Here is a 22,580-nt window from a genome sequence, read left to right on the forward strand (position 1 = left end):
GTGGCTCTGTTCTCAGTCTGCTTTCTCTCTGGAGCCTGGTGATTTTTTGTTTCACTGGTGATGGTGTTTTCTGGCTATGAAAGGCGCTGATTTTGTGGTAATGGAGATTTTGTTGTTAGCGGGACTCTTAAGCCCCGCTTTTCTCGATCGCCATCTTCCCGGAAGTCTCTCCCAGACCTATTTTTACATTTTTATTTGGAAACAGGGTCTCCTAAGCCAGCGCGCGCGGCTGGCTTCGAACCTACGGGATCCTCCTGTCTCTGCCTCCCAAGCGCGGGGATTACAAGCGTGCGCCACCACGCCCGGCTCTTTATTTTGAAAGAGGGTCTCCAAGCGGGTGGCGGCTCCGGAGCCTCGGGGTCGCGGGGCGCCGCTGAGCTGCCTGCTGGCCCCGCGCCCAGCCCACTTCCGGGCGGGACGGCCACGGGCTGGGTGGGCCCGGCAGCCAGTCGCAGATTCCAGGGTCCCCACTTGTTCTTTCTTCATATCACTTGATGGGAGGCATTATGGCCCCCAAAGACATAATGACAAACACTCATGCTAAGTCCATCCTCAACTCAATGAACTCCCTCAGAAAGAGCAACACCCTCTGTGACATGACGTTGAGAGTAGAGCAGAAAGACTTCCCTGCCCATCGGATTGTGCTGGCCGCCTGCAGTGACTACTTCTGTGCCATGTTCACTAGTGAGCTTTCAGAGAAAGGGAAACCTTATGTTGATATCCAGGGTTTAACTTCCTCTACCATGGAAATCCTGTTGGACTTTGTGTACACAGAAACGGTACATGTGACAGTGGAAAAATGTACAAGAACTGCTTCCAGCAGCCTGTCTACTTCAGCTGAAAGGTGTGAAGCAAGCCTGCTGTGAGTTCTTAGAAAGTCAATTGGACCCTTCTAATTGCCTGGGTATCAGAGATTTTGCTGAAACTCACAACTGTGTTGACCTGATGCAAGCAGCTGAGGTTTTCAGCCAGAAGCATTTTCCTGAAGTGGTACAGCATGAAGAGTTCATTCTTCTAAGTCAAGGAGAGGTGGAAAAGCTGATCATGTGTGATGAAATTCAGGTGGATTCTGAAGAGCCAGTCTTTGAGGCTGTCATCAATTGGGTTAAGCATGCCAAGAAGGAGCGAGAAGAATCCTTGCCTGACTTGCTACAGTATGTGCGGATGCCCCTGCTGACCCCCAGGTACATCACAGATGTTATAGATGCTGAGCCTTTCATCCACTGTAGTTTACAGTGCAGGGATCTAGTCGATGAAGCAAAGAAGTTTCATCTGAGGCCTGAACTTCGCAGTCAGATGCAGGGACCCAGGACGAGGGCTCGTCTAGGAGCCAATGAAGTACTTCTGGTAGTTGGGGGCTTTGGAAGCCAGCAGTCTCCCATCGATGTGGTAGAGAAATATGACCCCAAGACTCAGGAGTGGAGCTTTTTGCCAAGCATCACTCGCAAGAGACGTTATGTAGCCTCAGTGTCTCTTCATGACTGGATCTATGTAATTGGTGGCTATGATGGCCGTTCTCGCCTCAGTTCAGTGGAATGTCTAGACTACACAGCAGATGAGGATGGGGTCTGGTATTCTGTGGCCCCTATGAATGTCCGATGAGGCCTTGCTGGAGCTACCACCCTGGGAGATATGATATATGTGTCTGGAGGTTTTGATGGAAGCCGACGTCATACCAGTATGGAGCGATATGACCCAAACATTGACCAGTGGAGCATGCTAGGGGATATGCAGAAAGCTCGAGAGGGTGCTGGGCTAGTAGTAGCCAGCGGAGTGATCTACTGTCTAGGAGGATATGATGGCTTGAACATCTTAAATTCAGTTGAGAAATATGATCCCCATACGGGACATTGGACTAATGTTACACCAATGGCTACAAAAGGTTCAGGTACTGGAGTAGCCCTCCTGAATGACCATATTTATGTGGTAGGGGGCTTTGATGGTACAACCCACCTTTCTTCTGTTGAAGCATACAACATTCGCACTGACTCCTGGACAACTGTCACTAGTATGACCACTCCACGATGCTATGTAGGGGCCACAGTGCTTCGGGGGAGACTCTATGCAATTGCAGGATATGATGGGAATTCCCTGCTAAGGAGCATTGAATGCTATGACCCTATCATCGACAGCTGGGAAGTTGTGACATCCATGGGAACCCAGCGCTGTGATGCTGGCGTGTGTGTTCTTCGTGAGAAGTGACTGTTGTTGGAGCACCACCCAGAGCTAGTCACCAGCCCAAGGGACAGTTTTTGGGAGAGTCAAGGATCCTTTCCAGAATGTCTCGTTCTCACTGTGTGCACAGGGTGATTACAGGCACCAGTGCAGTGATGATTGTACTTATTTGCTGGTAACGTCCCACAGAAGGGTGGGTATAGATACTCAAGGGAAGAGAGTGCACATTGAGTGAGTGTGAGACACCGGGTCACCTCTCCCGCTGGTCTGGGGCACACTTTATCGTTTCTAGTCTCCGTGTACTTGGGAGTACGTGTATGCTGTGCCTCATATTGAAGAGAACAAAGGTGAGTATGGCGTGTTAGATGAGGATAGCATCTAACCCAACGACTGGAAGGATTCCAGTGAGAGCGACTTTGTAAAATCCAAGTCTTTTGTTTTTTTTCCCCAGGATCAAATATCTTTTTTAATCTGCAAGTAGCTAGGGACACCGCAGTTCCATTCAGGAGGAAAACAAGTAGGAGACCCCTATTAAAACTTTGGGGGCCAATGGGAGAGATTAATGTGAACTGAGTTTGATAGAATGTCAATGAACCCAAAGCAGCACTGAAGATTAGCCTACAAGATGAGAAGGATATATTATTTGAAGCATCTTTTTATTTACTCATGATCTTTTTGAAGTAGAGTGTCGTACATCTGGCACTGGATACTGAGAGAATAATTGGGTGGAAAAATGTTAGGATGAGAGGAGATAAATGTGGGAGTTCAGTATACCTGGGGTAAACTAGAAGTACTTGTGATTTGATAATCGTCTTATTCCCTGCCAGGGCTTGTGTAGCCTTGGCAGTGTTTGTCTTGAATGGGTGAGAGACTATCTTTCTTTGTTGAATCAAATACTATACACTGTTACACTTCCACACTGTTTATTTGGGGACGGGGTGGGGTAGCAGCAGCTCTCCGACTACTGCCCCATGTTTTTCAGGATGCGCTTCTGCTAAGGAGTGCTTTGTACTGCTGTGTTTGGTAGGTTTAGTCCTCTTCCTGCTCTGAGTTTCCCTTACCTGTCTTTAGAGTAAATTTTATTCACACTAAGACAGAAAAATCAAGGACAACCAAAATTCTTCTGTTAGTTCCAGTACCTCTGCGATCACACTTTCTGAGCTACAATTCAAAGCCCCTGTGTGTCATGAAGTTCTTTGTGTCTGAAGTTCTTGCTTCATGTGTATCAGGAGTGTGGAAATCTGATAACCTAAATAAGGGTACACTTTCCCTTTGCTCTGGAATTCCACTTTGTCTTCTTTCCCTGAGTTGTGTTGACCTACAGAGTTAATTTCCTTTGTATTTTTTTAAGAAAATATTAAAAACCAACTGTCTCAAAAAAAAAAAAAAGAGGGTCTCACTAAGTTGTGGAGGGCCTCACTAAGTAGCTGAGGCTGTCTGCGAACTGCGATCCTCCAGTTTCAGCCTCCCTAATGCTGGGATTACAAGCGTGCGCCACCACGCCCGGCTTTAACTCAAGGTCTTGATAAGTGCTACTTGGGTCCCTTCAGGCACAGATGGGTTCAGTTGCAGCTGCATGATCTAGTTCGGCTATCTGGGTAGTAGGGTCTTTGTTGAATGTGGAGAGAAAAGTTGACTGCTTTTGGTGAGGGTCTGTAGTTGCTGACTTTACACGATTTTGCTTCTTGCTGTCCAAAGACAAAGTTTCGATCTTTACTTTTTTGTTTACTGGTGTGAGTACGTCTCTGTAATTTAAATTGACAATATTTCCCCTTCTTAAATCTTGTCAAGCCGGGCGTGGTGGCGCACGCTTATAATCCCAGCACTCAGGAGGCTGACACAGGAAAATCGCAGGTTCACAGCCAGACTCAGCAACTAAGTGAGACACTCAAAAACTTAGTGAGACAGACCTTGTTTCCAAATAAAAAATAAAATAGGGCTGGAGGTGTAGCTCAGAGGTAAAATGCCACTGGGTTCAACCCCCAGCACCACACATACACACATAAATAAGCTAGCTGGAAGCTGTATGTACTAATTAAAATATATAATCATAATAATCGGGAGGCAGAGACAGGATTATGGTTCGCAGACAGCCTCAGCTACTTAGTGAGGTCCTCTGCAACTCAGTGAGACCCTGTTTCAAAATAAAGAATAAAAAATAAGGCTGAGGGTATAGCTCAAAGGTTGAATGTCCCTGAGTTCCATCCCCAGTACCACAGTAAGTAAGTAAGTAAGTAAGTAAGTAAATAAATAAATAAATAAATAATAAAATAAAAACAGCTGGAGGTGTAGTTCAGTGGTAGAATGCCCCTGAGTTCAATTCCCCAGTAGTACTACTACTACCACTAATACTATTACTATTAGTACTGATACGGTTCTAAAGCATGTTATTTTATGATAACTAAAAATGAATTGCCAGTCATCTTATACAACTGAGTACTGAGGTTTCTCTTCCTATTGTCAGATTTTTAGTGGTACATCATCAGACTGTTCCACCTGCATCCCAACTCCCGTGATACTTCCATATGTGATGAATGAGAGGCAGAGCGTAGCTAAGCTGTCTCTGTCAGCGTTAGCAAATGAGGAGTCAAGGATGAGTCAGGCTTAGCTGGGCATGGTGGCGCACGCTTGTAACCCCAGTATTGGAAAGCTGAGACAGGAGGATCGCAGATTTAAAGCCAGCCTCAGCAATTTAGGAGGCTCTCAGCAACTTAGTAAGACCCTGTTTCCAAATAAGAAATAAAATCGGGTTGCGGGTATCACTTGGAGGTAGAATGCCTCTGGGTTCGATCCTCAATACCCAAAACAAAAAAGAGTAAAGTTTTCCAACATGTTTTCAATATGATGAAGTCACATTTATTTGTCCTCAAAACAGGAAATATTGTTGCCATCTTCCACAGTATGATAAAAAAAAAAAACGGAAATTTCATCCATATGTGCTCATATTCCAAATGACAAAAGTAATTCCTTTGAACAACCCAGAAAGGGAACCAGAAACCGAAAGAAACAAAGGAGAGAAGAAATCTGTCATTGTAGAAGAAAAGAAGAAAGGAAACTAGTCCTAAAACGCAAAGGTTTGGGTCTGAAGAGACGATGCAAGACAAGCATCTGTGAGCAGAGCTGCCTCCTGCCACCTCCTCTGGCCACACACAGCTGCCCGCAGAGTCCTGCTGACTCAGCTTCCCCGGCCGCGGTCCCCCAGCTCACCCCAGGCCAGGGGCTGCAGTGCATGCCTGGAAGAGTGACCTCCATCCCAGCGCCAGACAGATGACTATGATAAACGTCCACAGCAAATTGCCGTCTTTGGACTGAAGCATTCATTTTGGCCATTTGAGGCTTCTGGCTTCCTTTTGGAACACTTTCTTGAGAAGCACAGCTGTGGCCTTCAAAGCCTCCTTCTCGGGTGAGTTTGTTTTTTAAAAAGTGATATATGCCATATGTTCAAGTGTTTAATAACGGCGCTTTTTATTGGCTGCAAGCTAGAAGACGAGTACAAGAGCGATGTAAGAAAATGAGATAAAGGGCACACTGAGCTGCATCTCTGCAGGAACTGAGGTTGCTTTGAAACATGTGCTAATAATTCCTTGCCTGATTTTTGGGAGGAGTAATTTGAAAGCTTTAGTATTGTTGTCATCATTTTTCAGATGTGGAAAGGAAACAGATGAGTTAAGTAAGCCTAGTATGAAATTTAAAAATGTGTCAGCCTCCGAAGATTGTGTGTGTGTGTGTGTGTGTGTGTGTGTGTGTGTGTGTTGGTTGGTACTGGGAATAAAAAAACAGAGAACCCTAGGGCTTTCCACCTCTGAGCTACACCACTACCCTTTAATTTTTTAAAAAAGATTTGAAACAGGGCCTCTCTAAGTTGTTGAGGGCCTCACTAAGTTACTGAATCTGACCTCAAACCTGGGATCTTCCTGTTCCAGCCTCACAAGTACTGGAAGTTCAGGCCTGTAGCACTGCACCTGTCTATCTACAGGTATTTTTAAATTATTTATTGGCTCTTTACTTTTCCTATGAGGTATTCACTTAAATCCCAAAGTTATTGTTTTCATCCTCATCTCACTGTATTAGGCTAAGAATTATAGTACTTTTTTTCTTTTGTGGTAGTTGGGATTGAATCCAGGGACATTCTGCCTCCAATCTTCACCCCTGTCCTATTTTATTTATTAGAGTGTGTGCGTGCGTGCGTGCAGGCGTGCGTGCGTGCGTGCGTGTGTGTGTGTGTGTGTGTGTTTGTTTGTTTTTACTGGAGATTGAACCCAGGGAGGCATTATACCTCTGAGCTATATCCCTCACCCTTTTTATTTCTTTCTTTTAAAACAGGGTTTTGGGCTGGGCGTGGTGGCGCACGCTTGTAATCCCCGCACTTGGGAGGCAGAGACAGGAGGATCGCGCAGGTTCGAAGCCAGCCGTGCGCTGGCTTAGGAGACCCTGTCTCCAAATAAAAATGTAAAAATGGGTCTGGGAGTGTAGCCCGGAGGTAGAAGGGCTTCCAGGAACCCCAGTACCACCAAAAAAATTAATAATAAATAAATAAATAAAACGGTTTTGCTAGTTTGCTAAGAGTCTCACTACATTGTTGAGTCTGTTTTCCTGCCTCAGCCTTATCTCATGTGGCACCATGCCAGGCTCAATGGACATCCTTAAAGCATGATGGGGTCACAGGCTTGTTTTCTTTATATTAGCTTTGTTTTTCAGATACTGTAGCAAGATGGCTGTCAGCAGATGCTGGCCTGGAAAAAAATCTGTAGAAAGAGATTCTATCTCTATATTGTCAATTTAGCAATCTCAGGCAAGGATTTCCTTGGCCTGACTTAGATCATATGCCCATTTTTGAACCAACCACAGTGATCCAGGAGATCAAGCATTAACGTCCTCTCCCCGGAGCTAAGGGTAGGTCTGTCTTCACTCCATTCATTCATAAGAACGGGTTGAGAGGAAGATGATTACTGATACCAACATGAATGGATTCTTGAAGCAAGCACTGTTGTCCTTCTGTCTAAGATCTACTTCCACCTTCTGTCCTGCTAGCAGAACCTTGACTGTATTCAGATATCTGCTTTCCATATGGTATGGACTTCCAGTAAGTTGTATGGGGAGAGAATGGCAGCCAGGCACCAAGTGTAGAAGCTTAAGTTAGTTGGGGAAAGTCATTGTGCTCACAGAAAAATACTGATAGCTCCTCACAGTCCAAAGGTACTGAAGGGGCAGCCAAGCAAAGAATTATTATAGAGGAGAATTAATCAAAGGAGTAATGTATTACAGATGACAGGAGCCAGGGTTTTCACTGTTGGAGAAGAAAGTTATAGATATGAAAAAGGTGAAAACTACCAAACCTTATGATGTTGAAATGAATTCGCATTATTATGAATTCATGTTTTTCCACTTAAATGCATATAGAAATAAACATAGGTATAAGTTTACTCAGTCCTCCATATCCTTGGGTTCTACATCCATGGATTCAACCACCACAGATCGGAAATACTGAAAAGAAAACTGTACTAAAGATGTACAGATTTTTTTCTTGTTACTATTCCCTAAACAATACAGTATAACAACTATTCACATGACATTTACATTATATTGTTATACAAAAGCTAAGGATGATTTAAATTATATGAGAAGAACCAGACATGGTGATACATACCTGTAATTCCAGTACTTGGAAGGCTGAGACAAGAGGATCAAAGATTTAAAGCCAGCCTCAGTAACTTAGTGAGGTCCTGTTTCCAAATAAAAAAATTAAATAGGATTTAGTTAGTTTAGCAGTAGCATGTCCCTGAGTTCTATTCTCAGTACAACCAAAATAAGTAAGTAATTAAAGTCTATGGGAAGCCGGGCGTGGTAGCGCATGCTTGTAATCCCAGCATTCAGGAGGCTGAGATCAGAGGATCGCGGTTCACAGACAGCCTTAGCTACTTAGTGAGGCCCTCCGCAACTTAGTGAGACTCTGTTTCAAAGTAAAGAATAAAAAATAGTGCAGGGAGTGTAGCTCGAAGGTCGAATGCCCCTGGGTTCCATCCCTAGACCCGCAAAAAAAAAAAAAAAAAAAGTATATGGGAGAATGTGTGTAGATCATATGCAAATACTATGTTATTTTATATAAGAGCTTTGAACATCTGCATATTTAGGTATCCTCAAGGGGTGGAACCAATTCCCCATGAGTGATAAGGATGACCATACATGTAGAATGTGTGTGTGTACACATATATTACCTAGCTGGATCCACAAAGAGGGCCTGGGACTGTAATTACCCCACAGCTATGAGCACACTCCTCAAGTATTGTCTTATGAATGTAATTTTAAATTGAAAGCAACCAGTGTGCCTTGTCAATGGCTGATTCTGGTCTGGAAAAGGAAACTACAAAATAAGCCTGGAACATCTTGTGGTGCAAAAAGCTAAGGAAGCGTTTTTGGGTGGGGACATCTTGAAAGTGCACTAGAACCAATTTTCAGAGGATTCAAGTGGCCAATCTGACAAATTGAACAAGCAAAATATTCCTAATAATGGGTTATAACTCATTGAATAAAGTAATTTGAATTAATACAAATATAAACAAAGAAGAAAATTCTTTACAGTTGAATTATAATCATAAATGTAGAAGGGATGATGGAAATAGGAAATTGCCATTCAAACATTGTGGTAATAAGGTTTTCAGGCAAGAATCATTAGTGGATGCTACAATTAGAGAATAAGAGATTAAGAAAGGTTTACCTACACAGCCTCAAAGGATCTTCCCACAAGGTAGTTATGTAGTAAATTCACATTGGGAAAAAAATAATTGACAGACACCATCAGAGTCAAGGGATAAAAGTCAAAGTCATCGGTAAATGGAGCAAAGAAACATCTTGTGTGTCTGGTCTGGCGTGCCAAAAAGGATGTAGCATCCTACTGTTTGTCCTTTAGCCCAAATTACATGACCTCAATGTAATCATGAGGGGGAAAAAATCACACAAATGCAAATTAAGACACAGGTTCAAGATAATTGGTCAAGACTGTTTAGAAATGTCTGGGACAAGGACTTCAAAGACCATTCCAGAGTAACGGAAGCTCTAGTTTGAATTTTTATATGGAAAAAATTGATGGGACAATCAGTGACATTTGAGTGAGAGCTACTGATGATTTGGAGTGCATTAAGTAAAATCCATTAAAAGTAACTTTACCCATTGTTTTTTACTTAAAAAAAAACAACAAGGTTACTAGAAATTTGGTGTCACATAGCACTGATCTATATATTTTAGAAACGCCAGGCTATTTATTCTGAACAGCATTCTGGTTGGCCTACTGGCTGGAAAGCCTAAAATATAGTCACTAGGGAGCTTTATAGTGATCTGAGCAAGATTTTTTAAAAAGCTGAATTTCTTGTTTATTTATTTATGTATTGGTGGTACTGGGGATGGAACCCAGGGGCTTTCTACCTCTGGGTTACACTCCCAGACCTATTTTATATTTTATTTGGAAACAGGGTCTCACTTAGTTGCTGACAGCATCACTAGGTAGCTGAGGCTGGCTTTGAACCTATGTGATCCTCCTATCTCAGCCTCCCAAGCGCTAGGATTACAAGCGTGTACCACCTGGCAAAAACTGAATTTCTTAAAGGACTGAATCTTGCTTAGTGGCCCTGGAAAAAATCTATCCTCTTTACAGTGGTGATTCTTGTTGTTCATCTAAAATGAAAAAAAAGTAGCCAAGGGGACTGACATAAATGCTACCCTGCAACTGTCACCAAGTTACCAGGAATACTCCTGCTCTTTAATCTGATCTGTCTATCCCTACCTGTGCTGCCCACCACAGTGGAGTACGGAGTATTGGACACTCTTAACAGTCTGTAGTATCCTCTGGCACATGAGCTCCACAGAGCTGGTGGGGAAAAATGGGTGTTTCAGGCTGTTTTTCAAAAAAGAGGAAAGCATGGCTTGTATACCTCAAATGAAGTAACTTTGTGTCTTTGGAGAACACACTCCATGATATGTCTAGAGCCAAATTATTGTGATCTTTGGGAAAGGTAGAAAGCTTTCTAGATTTTATCATTTTGACAGGTGAAGTATATCTGCTAAAATGAACACTTTTTAAAGATAGTTGTCTCACCGCAGGATTTAGAAACGTATCTCTCTAATTTATTAGAGCTCTAATTTATTAGGTAAAACATACTTTAAAAGAACCCCAAGGTTGTCATTTTTTTTTTTTTGCATTACTGGGGATTGAACCCAGGGCATTCAAATGCCAGGGGATTCTACCACCAAGCTACACCCCCATATTAGATATTAATATTTTTTTATCCTTTGAGACAGGTTCTTACTAAGTTGCAGAAGGCCTCACTAAATAGCTAAAAGCCTAAGTAGCTGAGGCTGGCCGTGAACCTACAATCCCCCTGTTTCTTCCTCCCACATACTGGGATTACAAGCATGCGCCAATATGCCTGGATCTTATTAGAGTTCTAATTTCACCTTGCTGAAGAAATGTTCTCATGACATCTCAGTTATGCTGCAGAATTCTCAGATGAAGAGATGGTTTTGGAAGGGGGGAAACCCCACTAGTTTGCTTAGCTGCCAATTTTCAGAAAATTTCCTTGAGCCATGTATATATACATTTGGCGGGGGGTGTGCTAGGAATTGAACCTAGGGCCATTCCACCTCTAAGCTATACCTCATCCCTTTTTATTTTGAAATAGAGTCTTGTGAAATTGTTGCAGCTGGCCTCAAATCTGTAATCCTCTAGTCTCAGCTTCCCAAGTACTGGGAGTAGAGATATGCATCACCACACCAGGCTTCTATGTAACCTTTTTTTTTTTTTTGCAGTACAAGGGATGGAACCTGGGGGCATTCTACTCCAAGCTTCACTCCCAGCTCTATTTTTTAATTCTTTTGTTTTTAAACAGGGTCTCACTGAGTTGCAAAGGACCTCACTAAGTAGCTGAGGCTAGCCATGAACCATGATCCTTCTTGTCTCAGCCTCCCAAACGCTAGGATTATGAGCGTGTACCACCATGCTTGCTATGTAATTATTTTTTATTCAGGAACTAAAGGAGCAAGTAAAGAAGTACATTCCTTGAGTTGTTCATTATGTCAATCTATAGATATTAATATAAATCAATTCTGGACATCTACAATATGAGTACAGGATTTGTATACTATATGGTTCAGAGATAAAACATACTTTAAAAGAACCCCAAGGTTGTAACATTTGTTTGTATTGGTTTGACAGGTCTGTGCTCAGCAGCAGCAATGAGTCCACATGCCAGGAATTTAGGAGTTAAACCAAGTCTAATTGTCCTTCCTTGAATTTCTCAATTGTTGTAGGGAGAAAGGAATCTGCATGGGGAAAGAGCTGACAAATCTACCTAGGTGTCAAGAGAAACCAACCAAATAAATCACAAATGATAAAGGGTGTCACGGATTAGAAAGTGGGAATGTAAATTTAGAAAAGATTGGGTGATTCTTTTGGTGTTAGTATCAATACTCCTGGAAATTGCCATTTTTACCATCAAAAAGTTATTCATGAATGTTCATTGAGTTTGTCCTGCTCAAGTTTACTCCAACACCTATCAAGCCTTTGAACCATGCTTGTCCATTAATAGCATGTGATAAACTTGATTTATAAAACAACCCACCATGACTGGGCAAAGTAACCTGTGCCTGTAGTTCCACCTCCTGCTGGGGCTGAGGAATCTCTGAACCCAGGAGGTGAGGCCAGCCTGGGCAGCATAGCCAGAACTTGTTTCTTAAACAAAACAAAACCAAACCAAACCCAGTGACAAACTGGAGTTTCTGATTGTTGACGTGAGGTATTATCTTCAGAGCGTTTTCAGTGTAGCTGAACAGTAAGATTGAGTTGAATGGTCCTGTGCTCAATTTCATCATTTAATCAGATCATTTGGTGAAAGATTTGGGGCTTTTTAAAAAGTACTTAACTATGTATTACCCAACTTTTTAAACCTCAAACTCATCTGGATAAAGTGGTAAAAATTCATGGTTTGCATTCAGAATTTTCATAAATCGAATTATCTAGATTTTTTTTTATGTGTGGTACCAGGGATGGAACCCAGGAGCATTCTACCTCTGACCTACACCCCCAGCCCTATTTTTAATTTTTTTAATTTTTTATTTTTTTGTGGTACTAAGGATGGAACCGAGGGACATTCTACCCCCAAGCTATGCCACAAACCCTATTTTTTTGTGGTACTGGGGTTCCTTCTACATCTGGGCTACACTCCCAGACCTATTGTTTAAAATATATTTTTATTTAGAAGCAGGGTCTCTTAAGCCAGCGCAGCTGGCTTCGAACCTGTGTGATCCTCCTGTCTCTGCCTCCCAAGTGCGGGGATTACAAGCATGCGCAGCCAGGCCACCACACCTGGCTCAAGCCTTATTTTTTATTCTTTATTTTGAAACAGTATCTAAATGAGTTGCAAAGGGCCTTACTAAGTAGCTAAGGCTGGCTATGACCCTCAATCCTCCTATCTCATTTTCCCATATACTGGGATTACAAACCTGTGCCACCATGCCCAGCCTACCCAGATTTTTAATGATGACCAGCTAAAGGCATGGTCTTGGAATATTTTAGGTATTTTTCTTTCTTCCACCTGAGTCGACACCATGCATTGTTGTTGGCTACAAACCAGAGCAGAAATTCTCCAGGGAAAATTTTCCCATTTTTGTGCTGAGATGAAAACCTATTTCTCTCATGATTTCAGTGCAACCATAACAGAACAGCTACCTGTGATGTCCTTCCCAATGCAGCCATTGAGAGCCTCTCCTCTGTTTACTCAAATCTGGGAAGTCCTGTTCCCACCTTTCTGTCTTTATTTCTTTGGTTTGATGAGCACAGCATGCTCTAGAACCACGACCGCCAGACCTCCCTAGGATCCTGGAGTGGGTCACTGGCTGAGCACTGAGCTCTCAGCAAAGCAAAGTCACAGGCCCAGGGCCAAGGCCAGGGCCATTGTTCAAGCTCGGTCTCATTTCAGCCCAGAGGGTCTGCCATAGATTGGTTTCTTTTGTGTGGGGAGGCTTTTCTATAAGATCTATATAATTTAACAGAATCCAAAGAGAAAATTTTGCTAGTGAGATTTCTTTTCAATTGTGTTTGCTGGGAGATATGCCAGGCTGAAGTCCTTTTTTCCAGAGTGGATTCACTGCAGGCAGCAGGCGGCAGCCAGCCGACCTTTCCCACCCTTTTCATTCACACAGTTGTTCTAAGGAGAGAACCTACTTTTGTTCTCTGTGCCTATTCAACCCCTTAGCCTCTCTGCTAAGCCTACCAATTAGTAGTGACAATTGTGGCCCGAGTTTAAGATCTGGACATAGGAACACAACTGAGAAGATGGATTCATTTCACGAGCTACACTACTAAGTAAGCATCTGATATGACACAGAGGAAGCAACTTACAATGCTTAATAGTGGTTTGGGATTCAAGGTTAGAAACTCTATCAAAGCTTTTCCCTTACATTGATCAACTCACGCAATTTGTATCAAATTTTATTTGCAACAATTGAAAGAGCACAACATGGCCAGACTTTTGTTGGTAAATTTTAAATTGACTGGTAAATATACCTTAAGATATTCAAAATACGTGTAGAAATTTAAAATTCTATACTGAGTCAGGATAATGACTTTAAGAAGCTCATGGTCCATTTCATTTGTTGACATCCTGTCACCCTTAGTAAAGAATAGCGTAGCTGGGCGTGGTGGAGCACGCTTGTAATCCCCGCGCTTGGAAGGCTGAGACAGGAGGATCACTCAGGTTCGAAGCCAGCCTCAGCTGCTCAGTGAGGCTCTCAGCAACTTAGTGAGACCCTGTTTCCAAATAAAATATAAAATGGGTCTGGGAGTATAGCCTGGAGGTAGAAAGCCTATGGGTTCCACCCCTGGTACCACCAAAAAAAAAAAAAAAAAAAAAAAATAGCATAAGTCAGTCTTCTTTTCTCTCTCTCTCTTTATCTTTGTCCATTTGTCTGTCTCTCTCTTCCTCTCTATACAGTGCTGGTGATCAAACCAGGTCCTTGGTACATGCTAAGCTCATGCTCTACCATTGAGCTATATACCCCAACCCCCAAAGCAATTGCATATATATTTTATTGTCACATTGTATTCTCATATTGCAATGAAGCTCACAGAGATTGGGACAAACATGCACACAGCACCTGGTGAGGTTCTCCCAGCTCCCTCCCCTCCTCCATGCCCTCCTGGCTTCCTCCTTACTCCTTTCCCTCCTCCATAAATGATATTGAAATTGGCATTGATGATTTTGTTAATGTACACAGTGCACATCTTTTAAAGATGGTGATTGTAAAGCCCAGCAAAATGCAGTTATTTTCTCTGGGTTACCTAAACAGTAGGACTAGAACTGATCACCAGGAAGTGCTCAGCAGGACTAGAGCACCATTGGTGTTTCAAGAGGTGTGCATGGATTCTAGGACCAGCCCTGCCTGCATTCAGTCTCAGCTGACTGCTGTCAAGCAACTCACAACTCTCTAATTTCCCCCTCTCTAACACAGAGATAATAATAGTTTCTAATTTATATGTTTTCTGTGAAGACTAGATGAGCTAATCTGACAGATACCTAGAATACCTGATCAGTGCTCCCTCTGTTATTAAGCGCAAAGGGTCGTAAAGACTTTGTTTTGTTCCTTATCGACTCACATGATCTTCAAAAAATACTTCTCCAAGACTCATTTGCGCATTCCTGGGATGTGGGGTAAGTACAAGAGACCTTAGGTGGGGTCTACTGCTTGTCAGACAGTGCCATGGTGGAGTTCTGACTTGTAAGGCTCATTGCGTAGCTCCATGCCCACCGCCAGAACCTATTGCTCACCATAATTACAACAGGGTGTTTATTGCTCAGTGTTAATGAGTATCTTATTGTGCGCTTTGATCAATGTTTTTGTTTCTAAAGCTAGATTAGTTTTTCTGAAATTTTAATTCAAAAGGAAAAGAAGCTCTTTGTCTATCCAGCACATATATTATGTAGATGTGACAATTATAGTACCATAAAAAGCCTGCCATACATGTTTAATGCACAGATTACATGTGAGAGGTAGATCAGAGGCAACACACGGGGCTAAAAACCTCCAGTTACAAAACTCAAAACAGAAAGTAATGAAATATTTATGTCAGATGGCATAGGCACTGTATTTACATATGTATATTCTTTCTATCATGAGCAGGAAATTTACATACATATTCATGCATGCCAATATTCATATGTCTGTATATAAAACATAACATACTATTTCACCTGTACTTTATAATAATAAATAGTTCTTCAGATGAAACAAAGTGAAAAAAATTATGAAATTGCTAAATCATAGTTGAAAGGTATAATCAGGTTCTTGATTATATCCCTAAATTTCAAGACATATTTACTCTTATCTTTCTACCTTGTTTATGTAGGTGTGGTTTTGTTTGGTAATTACAATGGTATTTTCGAAACAGTAAAGAAGAGGTTGAAAGGTGGGCAGGGTTATTACACGGGTGCCTAATTCAGGATCTGTGACGTGCCGCTGCAGGCCACACAGCCCTCCTTGCAATAAAAATGTGGGGGAGTTCAGAGTGCTCTGTGGTTTATCTAACATGCCTGGGGGAGAGCAGGGGGGATATCATAGTATTCAATAAAGAAAAGCATGCATTCCTTTCTCCCCATGTTTCCCATAGACTAGTGGGTAGAAGAGGACGACTGTCAGTCTATGCCCACTCCTCACCTGCTCCACCCATGTGAAAAATGACTTGTCTGATTGGGTGAGTTTGGGAGAGGGACATTTTGGTGGATCTGGCTCACCTCTTCTGGGATCTCTTGAGAAGCTGGCCTGGCCACCATATATATAACTTGCTTTGTTCTCTGAGATGTGATCAATTTAGCAGGCAGGTTCCTCCAGGGGGAACATCAACCTCTGGTGTGTGTGTGTGTGTGTGTGTGTGTGTGTGTGTGTGTGTGTGTGTTGAGGGGGTTGGCCATAATCAAGTGCAAATGAATAATAAAACTGACACGTCAGTCTTCACCTGCTTATTTCTGTGAACTCAGCCATCTCCTTTTTGGTCCCTAAAATATGCGACATTGCAGAATGGTAAGTCAGGATCAGTAAAGTTGCATATTTGCTGTCTCCTATATCCTCAGTAATTCTGACCCATAGTCCATTTGATTAAAGAGCTCTTAAATTAAGCAGTGAAAAGAAAAAAGAGACTATAGAGAAGTCCCAGAAAACAGAAGTCCACCCATTCTGTTGGTGGGGAATAGAAGGATAAGTTTGAAAATCTGAGTGATGTCACCAAATTTCTTGGAGGAACTGGCCCCAAGTGCAGTGATAAGAGGATACATAAGATTTTAAGGGAGTGCTGGATGCTTGGGAGGCTGAGACAGGAAGATCACAGGTTCGAGGCCAGCCTTGGCAACTTAATGAGACCCTCAACAGCTTAGCAAAATCCTGTTTTAAAAAATAAAACAAAAAGTAGGGCTGGCAGGTGTAGTTCAGATGTAGAATGTCCCTGGGTTCATTTCTCAGTACCACGAAGAAGAAGAAGAAGAAGAAGAAGAAGAAGAAGAAGAAGAAGAAGAAGAAGAAGAAGAAGAAGAGGAGGAGGAGGAGGAGGAGGAGGAGGAGGAGGAGGAGGAGGAGGAGGAGGAGGAGGAGAAGGAGGAGAAGGAGGAGAAGGAGGAGAAGGAGGAGAAGGAGGAGAAGGAGGAGGGGAGGAGAAGAAGAAGAAGAAGAAGAAGAAGAAGAAGAAGAAGAAGAAGAAGAAGAAGAAGAAGAAGGGGAGGAGGAGGAGGAGGCGGGGAGGAGGAGGAGGGGAGAAGGAGGAGGAGGAAGAAAAGGAAGGAAGGATGAAAGAAAGAAAGGGAGAGAGGAAGAAAGGAAGATTGTAAGATGGAAGGGAGCTCACATACCCTTCCCTTTTGGGAACCTAATAAAAATCCATACCTACCACTGACACAGATGGAAAGATTCCCCAACTAAGTCATAGAACTATTGCACCTTAAGGAGAAGCAGTAAGACTCATATCATTGCAATAACAAGGTCAAACCTCAGCAATAATGTCAAGGTCATTTTCTGAGATGAGGATGACAGAAGCAGTTGCTAATTACAGTTACCAGATGGCAGGAAGCAGCTCTAATATTTGAAGTAGAAAAGCCTGAGTATGTTCTGAGAACAAGCTGAAGGAAGAAAGAAAACTTGAAAAGCTACTTCTGTTAGCATTAGCATTCTTACCATGTTCTTGTTTGTTTTTTTCCTTCAGCTGGAATACCCTGAGGGGAAGCAGGTATAGGTTAAGGTTGTGTGGTAGAAGCTGGGCGTGGAGGCGCATGCTTGTAATCCCAGAATTTGGGAGGCTGAGACAGGAGGATGGAGGTTCATGGACAGCCTCAGCAATTTAGTGAGATCCTTTGCAATTCCATGACATCCTGTTTCAAAACAAAGAATAAAAAAATAGGGCTGGGGGTATAGCTTGGAAGTAGAATGCTTCTGGGTTCCATCCCAGCACTGAAAAAAAAAAAAAAAAAGATTGTGTGGTAGCTATTCTCCAAAGATAATCTCCCATTGAACCATGATTGTGACTTTTTTAGGGGGTTAATGGGAATTGAACTCAGGGGTACTCTACATCCTAGTTACACCCTCAACCCTTTTCATTTTTTTATTTTTGAAACAGGGTCTTGCTAGGTTGCTGAGATACTTACTAAATTGCTGAGGCTGACCTCAAACCTACCATCCTCCTTTCTCAGTCTCCCAAGTATTGAGATTACAGACATGCACCACTGTGCCCAGATGTCCATGTTCTTTTGTATTCTCTTCTTGGGAATGCTATTGGTTATTAAGTATCAGTAGGATTCAGTGAAGGTAGTTTCCAAGGCAAAGTCAGAAGAAGTCTGGTAGTGGCAGCCTTGGTCTCTTGGAACATTCAGTCTAGGGAAAGATAGCTACCATCTAGGAACTCTCAGCCTTCTATGCTGTGATGAAGCCCAAGGCAGCCACAAGAAAAGGCACTTAGAGAGAGATCACAAATTACTACAACCAAGTGTCTTAGTTCATTTGTGCTGCTGTAACAAAATGATACAGACTGAGTAACATATAAACAACAGCAGTTTCTCACTGTGTTGAAGGTTGAAAAGACCAAGATCAGGGTGCTAGCATGGTCAAGTTCTGGGGAGGGAACACGTTCTCACAGATGGTACCTTCTCATGTCCTCAAGTGATAGAAAGCACTAGCTGGCTTTCTGTGGTTTCTATTATAAAGGTACTAATCCCAATCATACAGGCTCTGCCTTTATGATCTAATCCTCTCCCAAAGGCCTCCACCTCCCAACACCATCACCTTGGGGGTTAGGATCTCAACAAGTGGATTTTGAGAAATCCACAAACATTCCTATCATAGTACCACCAGGGAAGAAACCACATAGGAATAAAGTAGTAACATAGGCATCTATGTTTTACACAATTGAGGATTCACTTTAACTTTGAATTGCAATCATGTACTACCTTTCCTCCAAGAAATCCCTTTCTATCAACAGTGTGGGCAGAATGTCCTTCTTGGAAAAGTGAATGGCTTGTGGAAGGTAATTTCAAGAATATCTTGAAGCTGAATCAGATATGGAGACACACACACACAAAAAAAAAAACCCTGCAAAAATTAGCACTATTCTGACAATAAAGGACCCCAGCACAGACCACATTGGAAAAGTAAGCCAACAAAATAGGGCTTTCTGGGCATTAACATTGAGGGCAAGCACTCAGACTTCAGAATCTCACAGCAAAGCTAATCAAAACATCAGCATACAAGCCGGGCATGGTGGTGCACGCTTGTAATCCCAGCATTCAGGAGGCTGAGACAGGAGGATCGTGGTTCGCAGACAGCCTCAGCTACTATTTAGTGAGGCCCTCTGCAACTTAGTGAGACTGTTTCAAAATAAAAATAAAAAATAGGGCAGGGGGTGTAGCTCAGAGGTCAAATGCCCCTGGGTTCCATCCCTAAGACCCACCAAAAAAAAAAAAAAAAAAAAAAACCCACAAAACACCAGCATTCAATATTGGACTAGTAAGTTAACCTCTCTGGTTTACAACAGATTTTTAGCATCTAAATATAGAAAACTTAATGAACATTGAATGATAAATGTAAAATGTATAATTGCTTATTGTCATGCCTAGAACATACTAAGTCCTTAATATAAGGTAGTGATTGTATTTCACATGAATGGCTTGAGCAGTTTTTGTGTATTTTCCTTTGGATAACCTAAGGGCTTATTGATTTAGGTTTATCACCACTCTTGACTCCTAGTATTCAAAATTAAGTTTTCATAATTAAAGTCCCTCACAAAACAATACTTTCAGCCTGGCATGGTGGCATATGTCTGTAATCCTAGTACTTGGGAGGCTGAGTCAGGAGGATCACAGGTTTGAGGACAGCTTAAGCAAGTAGTAGTACTCTCATCCACCTAGTGAGATCCTCTTTCAAAAAATAAAAATAAAATGGGGTTGCAGGTATAACTCAGGTAAAATGCCCCTAGATTTAATACTCAGCAAAACATAAACAACAGCAACAAAATACTTTCTCTTTTATCTTTTTCATAGAATTTAGAGGTACTTTAGCTATTAGACTATTGTCTCATTGAATTTATTGATACTCTAATAACCAATAGAACTCCAGGAAAGGGAATATAAAAGGTCATGAACAGGCCGACATTGTGGCTTATACCTGCAATCCCAATACTTGGGAGGCTGAGACAGGAAGACCAGCAGGTTCGAGGACAGCCTCAGCAACTAGTGAGACTCTTCATCAACCTAGAGAGACCTTGTTTCAAAATGAAAATAAAATAGGGCTGGGGGTATAGCTTGAAGGTAGAATGCCCCTGGGGTCAATCTCCACTGCCACAATCAATCAATCAATCAATCAAACAAACAAATAAACAAACAAACAATAAATGAAGGTCTCAGGTACAACTTAAAGGTAGAACTATCCTGGGTTCATTCTCCAGTACCAATATTATATATTTTCAAAGTTGTCTTAGAAGCTGAATGCCACTAATTATCTGTGGGAAAGTACATACAGAATGTTCTTAGTACTGCTTGAATGATGTGGAAAAGGTAGAAGTAAATGAAAATTTTCAAATACATGATTTATTGATTTATTTATGTATTTATTTTTGGTACTGGGAGTGGAACCCAGAGGCTTTCTACCTCTGGGCTATACTCCCAGACCCATTTTATATTTTATTTGGAAACAGGGTCTCACTAAGTTGCTGAGAGCCTCACTAAGTACCTGAGGCTGGCTTCGAACCTGTGCGATCCTCCTGTCTCAGCCTCCCAAGCGCGGGGATTACAAGGGTGCGCCACCACGCCCGGCTCAAATACATGATTTAATGTAGAAATATTTTTGCTGCAGAATTAAAAAGATAAAGTGGGTTACTTTTATTAAAAAGAATGAAATAACATGAATTTGGAACCGTCCTAGGATATCTAATTGTATGGTTTCTATAAGTTTCATTGTATATAAATATTGAGGAAGTTACTATTTAGAGAATACCATCAGAGAACAGAGAAAGTATGTGGCTAGCAACTTAGCTGGGTACTGCCAACATGTAGCTATGCCAATGGACAGATGGGCCTCTGTGCCATCCACTTTAACTTACATAAGCATGTGTCTACACATTTATAAGCATCATCCCACTAAAGTCAAATCAATGGTTCTTAAATTTAGTGCTCAGAAGAATCATGTGTGCTGTGCACACACCTGTAATCCTAGTACTTGGGAGGCTGAGACAGGAGAACCACAGGTTCATGACCAGCCTCACAACTTATTAAGATCCTTCACAATGTAATGAGACACTGTTTTCAATGATTAAAAATTAAAAATAGAGGCCAGTCAGGAGCCAGCGGACCAGGCCCGGAACCTACCGCGGGGCGAGGCCAGGTCAGGAGCCAAGAATGGGTAGGAGAGATGGGGAGGGAAGGGGTTAGAGATTGGGTAAGGGCTGATTGGGTGATGTGTGCATGTACATCTCCACAAGTTTTTTTTTATCCCATTGAGATGTATAAATACAATGCACCAATAAAAATTTATTAAAAAAAATTAAAGATAGCTGGGCGTGGTGCCGCACGTTTGTAATCCCCGCGCTTGGGAGGCGGAGACAGGAGGATGGTGCAGGTTCGAAGCCAGCCGCGCTGGCTTAAGAGACCCTGTTTCAAAAATATAAAATAGGTCTGGGAGTGTAGCCCGGAGGTAGAAGGGCTTCCAGGAACCCCAGTACCATAAAAAAATTAAAAATTAAAATTAAAAATAGGGCTGCAAGTGTAGCTCAGAGACAGATGCCTCTGGGTTCAATCCCTAGTATCACATACACACAAATGCAATCTCATCTGGCTTGGTGGTGCGCACCCGTAATCTCAGTATTTGGGAAACTGAGGCAAGAAGATTAAAGGTTTGGGGTTAAACTTAGCCACTTAATGAGACACTCAGCAACTCAGTGAGAGCCTATTTCAAAATTAAAAGTGCTGGAGGCATAGCTCAGAGGCAGAATGGTTTTAATACCTCTTACCAAAATAAATAAGTAAATAATCAAATAAACAAAAATCATGCAGTCTCCCAAATTCTATCTCTAGAAGTTAAGTCGGGAAGATCCCACTTAAACAGTTTTAACAGACACCCAGATGACCCCAGGGCAGATGGTCCATGGAAACATTATCCAGAGGAGGGAAGGGAAATGCCCAGGATCTCAGCTGCCTGCCTCATACCCAGGCTCTTTGAGGCCAGCATCATCATGCAGCACCCACACACAGATATCAATGGTTCTGTTGATTGGCAAGATCCACTTGGCTACCTGCTGGCCCTGGCACGTGCCCACCCACAATCTCCCTGCAGAATCAGCATCTCAATACCATCTGTGACCCAAGGATTTGCTGGGTATTCTGGCCATCTGGACACAAACACACACAGTAGGTAGTGATAGACTGACCAACTAAACTGCCTACAGAGCAGTTTTCATTCAGCAGTTGGCCAGTTTTTAATGCCTCAAACTGGATTATCTGTTTTGGAGATCTGATTTTTTCTTTTCCTATCAGACCTTAAGACCTTTCCTTAAGACCTTTCCCCCCTGTGGTACCTGGATTGAACCCAGGTGCATTTTGTGTCTGAGCTACAACCTCAGCCTTATTTTATTTTTTATTTTGAAACAGGGTCTCACTAAGTTGCAGAGGCTGCCAATCCTCCTGTCTCAGCTTCTCAAGTACTAGGATTGCAGGCCTACAACACTACACCAAGCTCTTAAGCCCCTTTTTAAAAATTAGCGATTACTTGTAAAATATTCTTATACTGCTACCAAAACACCCTTAGCATTTCACTGGCTTCACGTGACTGGAAGGTGTGAAAGAAAGATTATATTTGTCTTCATCAACACAGGCAGGACCAGAAAAACACTGGTG

The 22,580-nt window shown here is 42.2% G+C and overlaps 1 protein-coding gene across 1 annotated transcript; it reads left to right on the forward strand.

Annotated features, from left to right (window-relative positions):
* Positions 1 to 494: 494 nt before the first annotated feature.
* Positions 495 to 2,202, forward strand: LOC308259387 (kelch-like protein 12; the record flags this gene model as incomplete). Its single annotated transcript, XM_080690361.1, is given in 3 exon segments — positions 495 to 797; positions 799 to 1,599; positions 1,603 to 2,202. Coding segments are annotated over 3 exon segments (1,704 nt in total).
* Positions 2,203 to 22,580: the final 20,378 nt, after the last annotated feature.

The sequence above is a fragment of the Muscardinus avellanarius genome (assembly GCF_963383645.1).
Source record: "Muscardinus avellanarius genome assembly, chromosome: 2".
In the NCBI taxonomy this organism is placed as follows: Eukaryota; Metazoa; Chordata; class Mammalia; order Rodentia; family Gliridae; genus Muscardinus; species Muscardinus avellanarius.